At 27.1% G+C, this 16,636-nt stretch overlaps 1 protein-coding gene across 1 annotated transcript; it reads left to right on the plus strand.

Moving 5' to 3' along the window:
• The first annotated feature begins 4,259 nt into the window (after positions 1-4,259).
• LOC149989240 (chlorophyll a-b binding protein, chloroplastic-like) lies at positions 4,260-5,800 on the plus strand. The gene is made up of 2 exons (XM_090250324.1): positions 4,260-4,460; positions 4,652-5,800. The coding sequence occupies exons 1-2, from the start codon at positions 4,321-4,323 to the stop codon at positions 5,301-5,303; spliced, it is 792 nt and encodes a 263-aa protein (XP_090106450.1). The 5' UTR covers positions 4,260-4,320; the 3' UTR covers positions 5,304-5,800.
• The last annotated feature ends 10,836 nt before the right edge of the window (positions 5,801-16,636 follow it).

Below are 16,636 nucleotides of genomic sequence, written 5' to 3' on the forward strand. Positions count from 1 at the left end.
TATAATAGTTTGATTTTATTTAGAATTTATTATAATACCTTCTTTTGAAATGGTATATCCAAAAAAATCAACTTGAGTTGTATAAAATACCTACTTTTCCATCTTGGCATATAGTCCAATATTTTTAAGTTTTTTTAATATATGATATATATAAAATTTATAATTTTTCTATTTTTAGAATATATTCAAATTTGTATATATAAAAAATAAAAAATATCTTAAAACTTTCAGAAAACATCATTTTTAAGATATTAAAAAGAATCAATATGTTTTTGAGACCAAAAGACATGATATGGTATTTAAAATGTCCATACTTGATTCAAATCATAGTCTTCAATTTATTTATTTATTTATTTTAATATGTACTTAATTATATGCTCTTTATAGATCTATTTTTGTATAGATCTAATAAAAAATCTTAGTATCAAAGATAAAGAATGCTTATTTTTAATAGTAATTTTATTAAGTTATCAATAATCTACATACATATGTAATGATCTATCTATTTGTTTACAAATAAGATAGAAGTTCATGATAAAGATTTTGAATAGCATATAAAGTTCTTGGCTAAGTTCTCATCAATATATACCTTAAATTTAGTCAACTCATTTTGTGATAAGCTATAGATTGGTCTAAATGTTGATTCAACTTTCTCTTAAAGGTCAATAGAGTAGTCATAAGAACAATTCTTTGAAAACATATTTGCATTATTCTTTTTAATAACATCTTGTTAATCTTTATATTGACTTGGAATACCATTTGAAGTCTTTCTACTATTAAAAATAGATTTGGTATAAATAACACTATTGTAACCATTTATTGCTACTTCCTTACAAAGTATTTTATGAATAGCATCTCTAGAAGACAACGGACAACCATCTATGATTTCTACATGCATAAGTTTAGTTTTCTTTATTAAGCATATTTTGTATCTTTTAAAAAACTTTCCATCTAAAAAAACAAGTTAAAGCTTCTTAATCTAAAAAAGCAAATACCTTATGATTAATAGATTCTAAAAAAATATCTATTCTAAAGACATTGATATTGCTATTAAATTCTAAAAAGGTTGATGCCTGTTTTTGCAACTTTTAGGTCAAAGTTTAAAAAATCCAATTGTTATACTTCACAGCAAATTCAAATGCATAACTTAATGTCTAAGGATTATATAAATTCAACATCAATTTTTTTACCTCATATTTTAATCCATAAAATAATTATTAATAAATAAAGTATCATCTCAACTAATATCAGTCATAAATTATTAAAATTGTGAAGCATATAATATTAATAATTGATTTTTTTAATACAAAATATAAATCTTATTGATTATAATACATATTACATTATGTTTTTCATATATGGATTAAAACCTTGTTTAGAAAAACTTTTAAATTATCCAATATTGAATCATGTTGTTTAAGATAAGAAAAAATTATAATAAAGTAGAACAAAAAAATAGTCTTTCTATAAATATAACTTGTGATTGTAAAATTGGATAGTTTTGAGATTGAGATTCAATCACCAATTTTACATGATTGACAAATCATTGAAACTTTGATCTATTGCCATCCAACTTCTCAAATAAGAAAATCATTATTTCTTTAATACTTGAAGGATCTACTACCAGAAGAGAACTAATTTAATTTAGTAAACATATTCAAACAACTCTAATTGTCTTAATAAAATCAATTATTGTCAATTTTATTGCACTTAGCAGTAGTAAATTGCAAAAATGCATTGCTACTTGGTTGCATTAGAAGATTTCAGTTTGAAAAGAAAAACCTGTTATTTTGGTTTTTCAATATGGTTAAGTAATGAAGTAATTTCTAAATAACAAAGTATTTATTTTCATAAATAATATGGTTATTACTTTCATAGATAAGATAGTTATTATTTTCATAAAAAATATAGTGATTATTTTCGTAAATAATATAGTGATTATTTTCATAAATAATATAGTGATTATTTTCATAAAAAATATAAAGATTATTTTCATAAAAAATATAAAGATTATTTTCATAAAAAATATAAAGATTATTTTCATAAAAAATATAAAGATTATTTTCATAAATAATATAGTGATTACTTTCATAAATTATATAGTGATTATTTTCATAAATAATATAGTTACTATTTTCATCAATAATATAGATATTATTTTCATAAATAATATAGTGATTATTCTCAAAAATAATATAGATATTATTTTCATAAATAATATAGTGATTATTTTCATCAATAATATAGATATTATTTTCAAAAATAATATAGATATTATTTTCAAAAATAATATAGATATTATTTTCAAAAATAATATAGATATTATTTTCAAAAATAATATAGATATTATTTTCAAAAATAATATAGATATTATTTTCAAAAATAATATAGATATTATTTTCATAAATAATGTAGATATTATTTTCATAAATAATGTAGATATTATTTTCATAAATAATGTAGATATTATTTTCATAAATAATGTAGATATTATTTTCATAAATAATGTAGATATTATTTTCATAAATAATGTAGATATTATTTTCATAAATAATGTAGATATTATTTTCATAAATAATGTAGAGATTAATTTCATAAATAATGTAGATATTATTTTCATAAATAATGTAGATATTATTTTCATAAATAATGTAGATATTATTTTCATAAATAATGTAGATATTAGTTTCATAAGTAATAGATTTATTATTTTCATAAATAATAGATTTATTATTTTCATAAATAATAGATTTATTATTCTCATAAATAATAGATTTATTATTTTCATAAATAATAGATTTATTATTTTCATAAATAATAGATTTATTATTTTCATAAATAATAGATTTATTATTTTCATAAATAATAGATTTATTATTTTCATAAATAATAGACTTATTATTTTCATAAATGATAGAGTTATTATTTTTATATATAATATTTTAAAATTTTAAAAATAATAATAGTAAAAAAATCAAAACTATATGAATAAATTTCAACAAACAAAATATAGACAAATACCAACACAATATGTGTTTTTCTTATTTCTTATTTTTTCATAAAAAAAAAAAACTCACTTAGTAAATATATTGCCATAAGATGCATTTTTCTACCTCATTGACATATACAATGGCATATTTCATCCTCACCATAGATATGAAAACTTTAAAAGAACTAACATATGCTTGTACATACGTCCATTCCAAAAACATATAGAGAATTTTGGGCACTAATTTTGATTTCAATTTCCTTGTATATTCTACCAACAACAATACTATATATATAATTGATATGTAATATCTTCAACATAAATCAAGGGAATTGTTAGGTGTACACCCCATTCTATTGCATGGACACCTCTTTGTGTCACACATCTCCCCCACATAAACAATAAAGCTCTTCTTTACATTGAAAGTGTTTAGGATAAGTACACAGTAAAAGAATTGTGTGTAATGGCTCATTGCAATTCATTTCATCTTCTCCTTATTTGTCTATTTATTTTATTTTGTTGATCAAATTTTAATCAATTTCATAATAGATTTTATACACTTCTTTAATTTGATTTAAAAAGCTAATTAAATTTACATAAAAAATCTTTTACTATACACATACCCTAAAACTTTTTAGTGCAAGTAAGAGATCTGTTGTGAATATGAAGGAGTGCGTGGCATGAGAGGTGTCCAAACAACAAAAGAAGAATGTCCATACAGTAAGACGAGGTGTCCACCTAATGATTCCTTTACCCATTGAAGTTCACGTCACGCTTATAGAAACAAGCGAAAATTGCAAGAATCAAAACCACATGCTATTGCTTATACAGACCATGCACTAGCGACATGATCATCTAAATCTGTGGAACACACTGGCAAACAGAAGAGGTGCTAGCGTATAAGAATACAAATGAACAACATACATAACTTAAATAAAATGAAAGATTGGCTCGGAAAACGAGTAGCGCACTCAAGACCGCCGGTAAACGGAGTCTAGCGGCGAAGCAAGAGCGGTGCAACCCACCACGCAATTAGATGGCGAGCGTCACGTGGAAGAGCGTGCCTCGGGCGGAATCCAATTCCCTGGTCGGAGATGGCCCGGACCGCATCGAGCTAATAAGTTGACGACATGAACCTCCGCTCATCCGGGTTCCGATATCGTCTTATCCGATAAGTGCTCCTGCTGCCCTTTTATCCTGCTGTGTCCTGCCCCTCCATCTGTGCTATAATTGCCCCTCCCGCCTCCAACTGTAGTTATTGACTCGCAGCGGCTTGCACTTCCGGTGTGTCAATCTCGTGATAGCTTCGCTGTGCATTGTGTGTTTCAGCCATGGCTGCCGCTACCGCCTGCGCTTCTACCGCCTTGGCTGGGCAGAGCTTGCTCAAGCCCGTGAACGAGCTGTCCCGCAGGGTGGGTGCCAATGAGGCCCGCGTCACCATGCGCAAGTCCGCTGGGTCTGACAGCATCTGGTGAGCTTCGCGTTTTTGTGAGTCTGGTAGATGGGTGTTATGCGAGTGCTGATGACACAATGCCGGGTTTATGGAGAGTGTGTCAAGGGTGCTGGTTGGTGTTATGTTTGTTCGGGGACATGCGAGTGGTTTGTGCAAACAGAGGTTGCGATGCTTGATTACTCAGTCGGCGATGTGACTGATTGGTGTAGGTATGGCGCTGACCGACCCAAGTTTCTGGGCCCATTCTCCGGCGAGACCCCCTCGTACCTGAATGGTGAGTTCGCTGGTGACTACGGCTGGGATACCGCTGGATTGTCCTCCGACCCCGAGACGTTCGCCCGCAACCGCGAGCTGGAGGTCATCCACGCCCGGTGGGCCATGCTCGGAGCCTTGGGGTGCTTGACCCCTGAGCTCCTGGCCAAGAGCGGTGTGAAGTTCGGAGAGGCCGTGTGGTTCAAGGCTGGCGCCCAGATCTTCAGCGAGGGAGGTTTGGACTACCTCGGCAACCCCAGCCTTGTGCACGCACAGAGCATTTTGGCCATCTGGGCATGCCAGGTGATCCTGATGGGAGCCGTGGAGGGTTACCGCGTCGCCGGTGGTCCCTTGGGTGAGGTGACGGACCCCATCTACCCAGGAGGTTCATTCGACCCCTTGGGCTTGGCCGACGACCCCGACACCTTCGCCGAGTTGAAGGTGAAGGAAATCAAGAACGGGCGATTGGCAATGTTCTCAATGTTCGGGTTCTTCGTCCAGGCTATCGTCACCGGCAAGGGACCCCTGGAGAACCTGAACGACCACCTGGCTGACCCCGTTGCGAACAACGCATGGGCATACGCCACCAACTTCGTTCCCGGCAACTAGATGTATGATCCGTCGAAGAGATGACGGCTGAGGCGCAAGATCGCCTTGCATTCTGTACCATAGAGGAGTAAGTGTTGCAAATTATTGGCGGTTGGGTGTTTCCAGCCACGCTGGTTCAGTAAAGGATGATTACACAAGAATGAACGTGTTTTGGTGTGCCACGGGAGACGCTGATCCCTGAAATGTCGCAACGTTGGTGTTCGGAACATGTGATGACGAACGGTTGTGTTTACTCCGTGCGTCACCTTGCTTCGACACAGTGTCAAGGCCAGTAGCAGATGGTAGAATGCGGAAGAGTCTGTCTTGCAGTCGGATACATGAATGCAATCCGACTTACAGCGGGTTTGCAGCAACTTCTGTTCCTAGCGAACGAGCAGGGATTGTGTTGGTTGAAGGTGAAAATGAGTGTCAAGTTTTTATGTGAAGAGGGACTGTGAGCAGACAGATTTTCTCTATTCACGGTTTTGAGGAAAGAAATTAATGTGTCCGTTGTCGGAGTTTTCGCGCTGGTTGTGCACCTGGTTCTGAGAATTACTCGATTTGTCATGTTCAATCCTTGTATGAATTATCGCTCATTATGTTTACTATCCTTTTTGAAAACGTGTGAGCGGAAGAATTGAAATCGAGCGGCACTTGAATGTAGAAGTTAATATGATTCAATTCAAGGAGGAGAATCTCTGTAGTCTTGCAATATTCACGGTTTTGAGTAAGGGAAGAGTATTCTTCGTCATGAACACTGATGTGGCAGTTCACCGGTGTGCCGTTGAAAGGGTGTTGCTGAAATGAACTAACGGCCAACTGTTCAGTTACTCTATACAATTTTTGAAAAAATCTTTTTGTTTATGGTTATATGTTATGAATATACCCGAAATAGGAAAAGCACGTAGAGGTGATTATGTGTAAAGCGGAAGTGTAAGAAGTATGCCAAATATGACACATTGTTCTTAAATGACAATTGAACGACCTACTTTAGAAGCTTGTTTACTACATTGTAGCGGGCATTCTCCGTTGATACTCTTCAAACTGACGATCGTACATCAACAGGCAGTAACACCGTTTATGCTTTTAATTCGATCTGCTGTTGTACAAAACATATTGTCTAACCAAATTAAAAGTAATGTCTAATGTAAATGTTCGAAAATTCTAAGCAAATTATATTAAATGTCTACACATTATTGAGTTGTAACAGACCACAAATCTTATAATTAAAAAATAACAATCTTGCTATGTTCTAAAAAGAATCATATTTTATTTTTTTTCAAATTAGATTTTATGTATATGTATATATATATATATATATATAAATTTCAAAATTTAGTATTTTTAATGCATGAAATGTTAAATTGCAGTAAGATTTCTTCTTACAAAGGTGAACTGAAAATAAAAATTTCAATCATTGCAACTATAAAGAAAGATAACAAGAAATGTTTAAGCACACTACTAAAAAACAATCTAAATTTGTTTTGCAATTTTATAGCTAACTTTTAGTACAACCTCAAAACCTAAAAACCAGTTGCCTCACATGTTATAATTTGTAGACTACACTTACAAGTTATAAGATTTGCAAGTATAATGTAGAAAGGAATAAGATTAGTTTTGAATCATCCAATTAGACATTAACAAAAGATCTTAAGATTTAAATTTGGCATACACTTACAAACTAGAAAAAACGTATAGTTTAAAATGTTTCATAGTTTTTATTTAGCTTTCTTAGTTGATGTGTCACTCTTCTTATGTGATATACATTATAGTTCTTTTTTGTGTATCACTACATTTTCCTTACATTGTTACTTCTAGGTTGATCCTACAATAATTTTTAATTGATTGCATTACTAATCTTTGTATTTCTTTGTTCTATTGATAATTGCAACAAAGATTATTTGATGTTTTTTTAACCTCTTTTGTTCAATGCTACATTTTCTTGTCTCTATTTAGAAGGAAAAAGATAAAAATAAAAATAAAAATATTATATTTTACTAATAAGATTCAAATATTATTTTTCTAAAGCAATAACACATCTCAAATAAATAATACCCAATTATTATATTTAAAGATAATGATTCTTCTATTTGACAAAACAAACCTTTCAAATCACTTTCAAAATTGGCTTTTGAGGCTATCTTTCTAACTTACTACTACTTATTAGTTAGATTGATTAGCTACCTATTAGTGATCTCAAGAAGTCATATAACTAAATCTAATGTTTTTAGCACCATTTCCATGTCAATTAGATGAGATTAATATTAAAATTAGCTAAAAGTGGTAAAAACAACTAGAATTTGAATTAACTAAGCCAACGGACTATTGATTGTGCTTTTGCATGGCAATCATTTGAAATTTTTTATTTTAAAAAAGAGAATCCAAACGACCATAGCTAAATAACATTGATCTCAATTAATGCATTTGGTAGAATCTTATGAACTATACAGACATCAATCTCAATTGCCTTGCCATCACTTAGTCTTTGGATAGTTTTTGCACGAGTTGCTATTCTAACCTTACACCTTTAGCACTTTATAATATCAATTCATATCTTAAGGTTTTTTTTTTTTTTTTTATTGATAATGAAACTTCTAGCTATTAAGCAATCATCATGCATACATTAAGCCTAATTTAATGAACATAAAAATTATAGGATTTTATTGTATTTCAATATTGGTTTTACATGATGGTCTTAGTATTGACTCTAAAACCTTATATTACTTCAACTAATCTTTATATGTATCTTTTAATGGTATATTATTACTTGTATGAAATCTTCAATCTTGTGCCATAGACTCTAGCTCTTGAGGTAAGACATTAGTGGTCTATGTATTGTTAGAAACATACATATTTACCTAAATTTAAATGAATTATGTAAAATTAAGTAGAAGTAAGTAAATTTGATAATATCTTGTGAATAAGCTTTTTAGAAGTTATATAGATGCACATTTGACTTTATACATGTCTATAGGTGATTAATAGGTTAAAAACATAGCAAACAAGTTGGCCATGTATTAATCATGTTGGCTATTAGTAGAGGTTTGTCATGTGGCGCATATGTAAAACTTGTCTTACAACTTAGACATGTGTCTTTCAAATTAGACAAGTGTTGGAAGTCTTATAGAATATTACCACAAAGCTTTCAATTAGATATTATATATAGTAGTAAAAATAAAGCCTTTTTCATTCTTATCAATACCTTTCTTGTTTTTAGTCTTATTTCAAGAGTCTTTAGTCTTCTTGTCTTTGATAATAGCCATTATAGTTTTAGTATTATAGTTTCAGTGAATATCTACTCTTTTCTAGTGATACAAGAGTGCATTGATTCTTTGGTTGATTATAATTCATATCCTTGATAATTTGACAAGAGTATTTATTTATTATTCATGTTTTGTTTTTGAAGTGAGTGAATTATTCTATTTTTTTTTGTTGTGTTTTAAAGGTTGTAGATTATCTATCTTTAAACCAATATTTGTATTTGATACCAAAGGTTGTGGATTAACCTTTTCTAACTTGACTTATGGATTTGTTAAAATTGTTTGTTATAAAGATGGAAGATAAATTTATGGATGCTACACTTGACAAAAGTGAGAATAGATTTGCAACTACTGCAAATCTTCACAAGCTTGTCAATACTCTTAGAATAATATTTTTTTGTATTATAGTCGACAATCATGGAGGTATTATTTCTAAGTTTGGAGAAGAAATTAATAATAAAATCTAATATCTATATCATGAAGTTGTGTAGTTAAGAAATATAAGTAGATCAACCTCACAATTAAATCCAAGAAGTCTTGCTACTACAAGTTTTAGGAAGATAAATATTAGTATCTCAAAAAAGTTTGATGGAATAAGCTCAAATTTTTGAGGATTCCTATAATAAGTCTAGTTTTATTTAAGATTATATTCTTCTCAATGTCTTGATGGATTTATTCAAGTTGGATTCATAGGTACATTCATATCTAAAAGTGTTATTTTTTTAATTTTTATCCTTAATGGAAAAAGATTTAAAACTCATATATGATCTAAATTTATTCTTGGAATTGTTTACAATTATATTTTGAGAAAGAAATCGAAAAAATATAGCAAAAATAAAACTCTTATCTTTACAAAAAGGATTAAAATCAACTACTATATGTATTGCTAAAATTCAAAACCTTACTTGAAACGTGGATTAGAATATTAAAGCTTTTATCAATCAATTTCAATATGGATTAAAAGATAATTTCATAGATTTATTATTAATAATATTACAAGTAGAATTATCAATATAAATTATTGGTTAAGCCATTGTATGAAAAAATCAACTTTTTGAAAGACTCTAAGAACAAAGATTTTAATGGAAAAGAACAAATTAAGTTATGAGAATAATTTCTAAATTTTCAGAAGCTTATTTGTTGAAGGCATAACCTATGAAAATTGATACAATATATTTTAAACCTCTTATTGAGCAAAAAAAGTCTTGATGTTATTAAAAATGATTGTGCTTATATTGTGGAGAATCTAAGTACATTACTCAAAATCGTCCAACAAAGTAACACAATCACAAAATGAGGAGTATGATTGCTAAAGATGACAATGTCTTAGAAAATAAGTTTATTAAGTTATAATATGGACATGAAATTAGAATCTTATGTAATACATTATAAAGTTTTTTTTTTTTTAGATTTCTTAGCTTATTATAAAATAGATTAATATTTAATACCAAATAATTATAAAGCCTTTGACATATTAGATTTAGAAGCCTCAACTTATTTTATATTGAAAGACTTTATTAAAAAATATGAAATACCTATAGTAAAGAAAATTAAACATGTTGTAATATAATAATATGATTATAAGGTAAAAGAGAATAATATAGGTTTATATTATAGAAGAGATAAATTAAAAAAATATAATAAAAATATAATAGAAAAGATATGGAGGTAGTAAAAATATTTAGTGTTAATATTATGTTTTATTATTAAGACTTCTTTCTAGTTTTTTGGCCATCAATAAGGTAAAATAAAATAGATTAAAAAAAAATTATTACAAGAAGTTTTTAGAAGGGAATTAAGAATAATTTTTAATTAAAATCACTCTCAAAAACCTTGAACTTATTTTGAGAGAAGATCAATTGTGAATAAGAGTCAAAATCAAACCATGAGGCACAAAATTGTGCACCTATAGTAATTTTGGAATTCTTTTGCTTATCAAAGAATGAAATTAGAGAATATACATTAAGAAGGTGGATGAAGTATTGATATTAAGTAATTTTAATGGATATTAAGTTGCAAAAAGCTTTTAAAAAAAGAAGATGTTTTCAGTGATTTTGGATTTTGTGAAATAATAAGAACTTACATATTTGCAAATATTTTAACTATTGTGACAAATTTATAAGTGAATTATTTTAGATTTTAAAATATATATTTTTTAATATTTTTAAAATATTAGAAATAAATAAAACGATTATATCAATGAATTTAGAAATTTGATTGGATTTGGATCTCAAATATTTAAATTTTAGGATTAATAAGATTTTTTGTTATCTTAAAAAATCCATTGATTCAATTGAAGAAAAATTTTGTGAAAGCATAATGATCTTAGATATCTATATTTTTGTTAGTTTAGAGATTAATCAATTAGTTCACAAAATAATAATCAATGTTAAAAAATTAACAATTAGGTTGGAAAAAAAACAATTATTGACATCCAAAATTATTAGGAGTTTTTTTTTTTTTATTTATTTTATTTTATTATAGGTATGTTTGATTTTTTTTTATGCTTTATATGCTTAATTATTGATATGTGAGATTTTTTGTAGTCAAAGTCAATAATTCAATTTTTAGTTATAAGAGATATAAAATAACTATTGAAATTTGACTAAGATTAAATAAGAACTTATTTAGAATTTATTTGTGGTTTTATTAGGATTTCATTGGGATTTTTTGGAAGCTATATAAGATTTTGGTTAAAATTTACTAAAACTTTTTTTAGGATTTTTAAAAGTATTTATTAGGATTTTATTAGGATTTTTTCAAGACTAAATTAGGATTTGGTTAGGATTACTAGGATCTAGTAAAGTTTTTTTTTTAGTTTTAGTATTTATTTAGAATTTTAAAAATATTTCTTTAAGATTTTTTTTATAATTTTTCAAAGTTTTTTTTTTAAAAACATTTAAATTTTCTTAAGATTTTATTACGATTTTATTAGAATTGCTAAAGTTTAATTAGGATTTATTTAGGATTCTATCAAATTTTTTTAGGACCTTTGTTGTTGGAATTTCCAATTTATCTTCCTTAGCCAAGTGCTTGGTGCATTTTCATGCTAGACAGCATATTATACTTCATGTATGTTGAAGTCTTAGAAGGTCATTTATTGTCTTTCAAAATTATTATCCATGAAACCATTTCTATAGATGTAGCAATAAATAGTCATAATAGCTTAGTCATATTTAATGTCATTAGATCTTCTTTGAATCTAATTATTTTAGGTTTATCATAGCTAATGAAGTAATATCTTTAAATAGATTGAATTTTTTATAACCTTGATTTATTCTTAGTATAATCTAGACTTTTTTTTTTTTTTTTTTTTTATCTAAGTAAAAAGTCATAAGTCTAAAACAACCAAACTCTTATTGGCAAGTGTAAGAGCTTTCATGTATTTTGCAAAGAAAGAGTCATGTTTTTTTATTTATGCCACATTAATGTTGATGGTAGAAAGACTTCAAGTTTCATTCTAAGCTAATATAAAGTTTATCAAAATATTTTTGAAAAAAAAATGTAGGAATTCATCTACAACATTGTAATATGATTGCTTAATTGATCTTTAAGAATGAGCTTAATTATTGTTGTGTTGTAGCATAGCTAATAGATAAAAGAAAAAAAAATAATATATTATAATATATATCTAATTTTAAAATATAATAGAAAATTACCTTAATAATATAAATAATATTCAAGAAATTAATAAATACTGATATCGCCTAATTATAAAATAGACTTCTATTTACTTTGTAGGACCATAAACAATACAGAAAAAGATATATTGGGAAAAGTAGTATCATAGGTATTTTAAGGTAGAAGTAAATAATAGATTCTAATAAAATTTATCTAAAAAACAAAAAGATGTTTATATTTAATGAGGATTTATTATGAACTTGAATTAAAATCAAACCAAGGAGCACAAAAATATGTATCAATGGCAATTTCAGTGTTCTTTTGTTGATAAAAGAGTGTGGTTTGAAAAAAATTGAGAATGGCTTCTTTAAGCATTAACTTTAGATAATTTGAATTTTGTAATGACTTAGTAAAAATTTAACAAAATTAGGGCTATTTTTGAAGTGATTCTAATCTTTGTGAAATAAAAAAGATTGATATTTTGGAGCATTTTGTGAGTTTTTTAGCAGATCTATAAATGATAATTTTTAGTTTTGTGATTATAGTTTTATTAAATGTGTGTTGTAAATTTAAAATTTATTTAATTATTTAATTAAATTTTATTAAAATAAAAGTAAGTTGAGATCTTGGAAATTAGATTTTGGAGGGCTGATGAGGTTTTTTAGGATTTTTAATAATCCATTAATTGGATTAAAATCAAATTTATGGTAAAATTGATTTTCTAATAATTTTACAAAATTTGAAAGCAATTGAACAATAAAGATAAGAGATATTGGCATAAAGAGATTGGCATTAAAGTTGAAAAAAGAAGCCAATCAACAATCTAATAAATTATAATATTTTTCTCCCATTTAATAAGTTTGATCTTTTTAAAAAAATTTGTGCTTGTTTTTAAATAAGACATTGAAAGGCATGTAAAATTTGAATCAGGATGAATATCTAAAAAATTAATTTTTAATATTTAAAATTTATTATAGAATTTGATTTGGATTTGATTAGAATTTGATTAGAATTTATTTTTGCTTTTATTAAGATTTGCTTAGAATTGATTAGGATTTTATTAAGATTTTATTAGAATTTTTGGATAATATTTTATTAAGATTTTATTAGGATTTGACTAGTATTTTATTAAGAATTGATAAGTTTTTATTAATATATATTAAATATTATTTAAAGCTTATTTTAATTTGATTAAAATATAATAAAATATATCTAGGATTTTTTTTAAGATTGAAAGGATGTATTTAAGATAATTAGAGGCTTATTTAGGTTATTCAAGATTTTAAATAATTATATATAAACATCTTAAAGATTTTTTTGGATTATAAATCCAACTTTAAGATAGAATCAAATCTTTTTATAATCTAATTTCCAAACCATTTCGAAGTTAATTTTCACATAATACAACACTATTATTTGGACCAATCTATAGCTTATCATAGAACAAGTTGGTTGCACTCAAGGAATATATTGATGAAAAGTTGGCCAAACACTTCATATGTAATTTGAAATCTGTAGTAAAAACTCTTCTCTTGTTTGTAAAGAAAAAATAAAATAATAAAGATGTATGTAGATTATTGAAGATTCAACAAGATCATTGTAAAGAATAGGTATCTTTTATCTTTGATATTAAGATTTTTTGATTAATTTAATCAATTAAAGATCCATATAAAAATATATCTACAAAAGACATACAACTTGGCATACATTAAAAAAGAGATGAATGAAAGACTATATTTCAAATTAGGTATAGACATCTTGAATATTATGTCTTACCTTTTAGATTCATAAATATACCAATTACTTTTCAACATCTAATAATAATATTTTTGAAGAGATTTTAGATAATTTTATTATTTATTATTTTAAAAATATTTTAATTTATCTTAAAATATTAAAGAATATTAGTTATATTTATTTTTTATATATTTTAAATATTTAAAGATGTAGAATTATATCCCACAATGGAAATATATATTTTATACAACTTAAGTTGATTTTTTTTAAATACATCATTTAAAATGATGGCCTATGATGGATTTTATACAATTCTAAACTATTATAGATTATGTTTGGTTTGTAAAGACAAGTTATAGTTGAATCAAAAAGTTGAAGCAAAAATTAAAGTTATAAAAAAAAACTTTTATTACAACCTTAATCTTATATTGTATTGATTTGTTTTGAAGATATTTAGAAAAATAGACATATCAGATTTTGCCTTAAGTACCATATTATCACAAATGAGAGAAGATGAAAAACCTCCTTTAATGGTTTTTTATTCAAGAATATTTTACTGGTGTTAAGGATAAGAACTTGATGAAAGTAAATAAACAAGTATAACAAAATGGAAATAAGTATGTATATTAAAAAGAAACTGGAATGGCTATTATCAAAAGTCAAAAAAACTAGAGATTCTTGAATCTAAACTAGAAGCAAGAAAGGAGTTGACAAGAGTGAAGTAGGCTTTGTTCTTGCCTCTATATATACTATCTACCTAGGATCTATATGTCGACGTTCTATAGGACCTCCAAAAACATGTTGACTTTGTATGACATGTATTTTGACTTGCAAGGCAGGTTTTTTATATGGTAGCCACATGGTTATCTTGTTTCACAAGTAGCTAATATATTTGGTACATAAGTAGCATGTTGACAAAGTTTTTAACCTATCAATCAATTACAAATATAGGTAAAATCAAAAGAATATCTAGGAAGCTTCTTAGAAGCTAGTTTAGATATTATGAAATTAATTTATTTTTACCTAATTCTACCTATCTAGGTAATAATTACAATAGGTATATATCCGTGACATTATCCACTCTTTTAGGGACGAGTTCTATGAGGAATGATGATCATATATTGAGAAAGTCTAAGATGTAGCGAATTATATATGTCACTTACTTTGATCTTTATTCTCTTCAAAGGTAGTTGATAGGTCCTTTCAACCATTTGTAATATCCCATTTTAGGATGGAAAGACCACCTTATGATTTGATTATTATTGAAATCTTTGTAATTTCTTTCAAACAAATATTTGTAACATCATTAGGAGACGTGCCTACCTCGAATAAAATCACCAAACATTGAGAGTCTTTTCTTAAATCATGATATGAAATGTATTGTATCTCGCCATCTATTTGAAGAACATGTCGTTCTTGAAGGTCTTCATTTATATTACATTGTCTTAAAGGCTGTGATAATCACAATATCTCATCCAATAAGTTAGCAAATGATGGCTCTTGAGTTGAGTCCATCGATTGTTGATTCTCCATCTCTTTATTGCCTCAATTATATAAAAACTATAAACAAATATAGAAGATAGAATCCAATCTTTCATAAATTTTATTTCATTTATAGCAAAGATTTACTATCCTTCATCTTGATTTTGATAGATGTCATTGATGAAAAGCTTCCATTGTCTTTGTTATATTTGCATAATTCTTTGTTGGCTTCCATGTTCATTTGCTAATATCATATCCATACTAATAGATAAGATATTCTAATTTATTTTAGTATCACCTTGAATCTAGAATTTCTTCTACTTCAAATTCTTCATTATTATTTACTTCTATGAGAAGAGGTGGAGCTTGTCTTCTTCTTGGTATGTTCATAATCTTATATGATTTAAGAATAGACATGTCGAAGACATGATAGATCTTCATTGACTTTGGTAGATGTAATTGATAAGAAACTAGATTGATTTGTATACAAATAGGAAAAGGTCTAAACTTGTGGTAGTCCAACTTATCACAAGGATGAGTAGTCTTGATATTACAACAAAGTAATTATACCTTTTCACCTACATTAAATTGTAGTTGTTTCTTTTGATTGGCATCCATGTTGATCTTTTGTCATTCTTGAGGTTCTTTTAATTGTACCTTCATTTTTGCATATAACTCAAACAAAAAATTTGTCAAATCTTTTGCTACAAGATTATCAACTTTTGAAAAATCAAAAGTATCAACTCATAGATGATAACTATAATTGACAAAAAAAGATGTTTATTGCATAGAAGAATATATTGTATTATTAGAAACAAACTTTGCTAATGAAAAAAGAATTTTTCAATCATTTTATTGGTAATTAATTGTATATTTAAAATACTACTCTAAAACTTACTTTACATGCTCCGTCTATCTATCAGTTTGAGGATGAAAGGTTGAAGATAGTTTTATATCTACCTTTAGAATCTTAAAAAATATTCTCTAAAATCTTGATACAAATTGAGTTCCCCTATTTGATATAATATACTTAGGCAATCCATGATATTGATAGATATTGTCAAGAAAAAGCTTGGCTGTTTCTTCACCTGTGATAGATTTTGTACATGGTATAAAATGTACCATCTTTATAAAATAATCTACTATCAAAAATATAGAATTATACAAACCTGAGACTAGAAGATTCATGATAAAATCTATAGAAACAAAAAATCATGATTGTTCTAAAAATATGTAATGGCTAAAGAAGTTTGT

This window comes from Physcomitrium patens, chromosome 5 (genome assembly GCF_059467195.1).
Source record: "Physcomitrium patens ecotype Gransden chromosome 5, ASM5946719v1, whole genome shotgun sequence".
NCBI lineage: Eukaryota > Viridiplantae > Streptophyta > Bryopsida > Funariales > Funariaceae > Physcomitrium > Physcomitrium patens.

What these genes read in the sequence shown, in the direction of transcription:
- LOC149989240 (XM_090250324.1), top strand. Translation starts at nt 4,321, where the DNA reads ATGGCTGCCGCTACCGCCTGCGCTTCTACCGCCTTGGCTGGGCAGAGC. An exon ending in GCTGGGTCTGACAGCATCTG is followed by an intron (nt 4,461 to 4,651) that starts GTGAGCTTCGCG and finishes TGATTGGTGTAG; the next exon opens with GTATGGCGCTGACCGACCCA.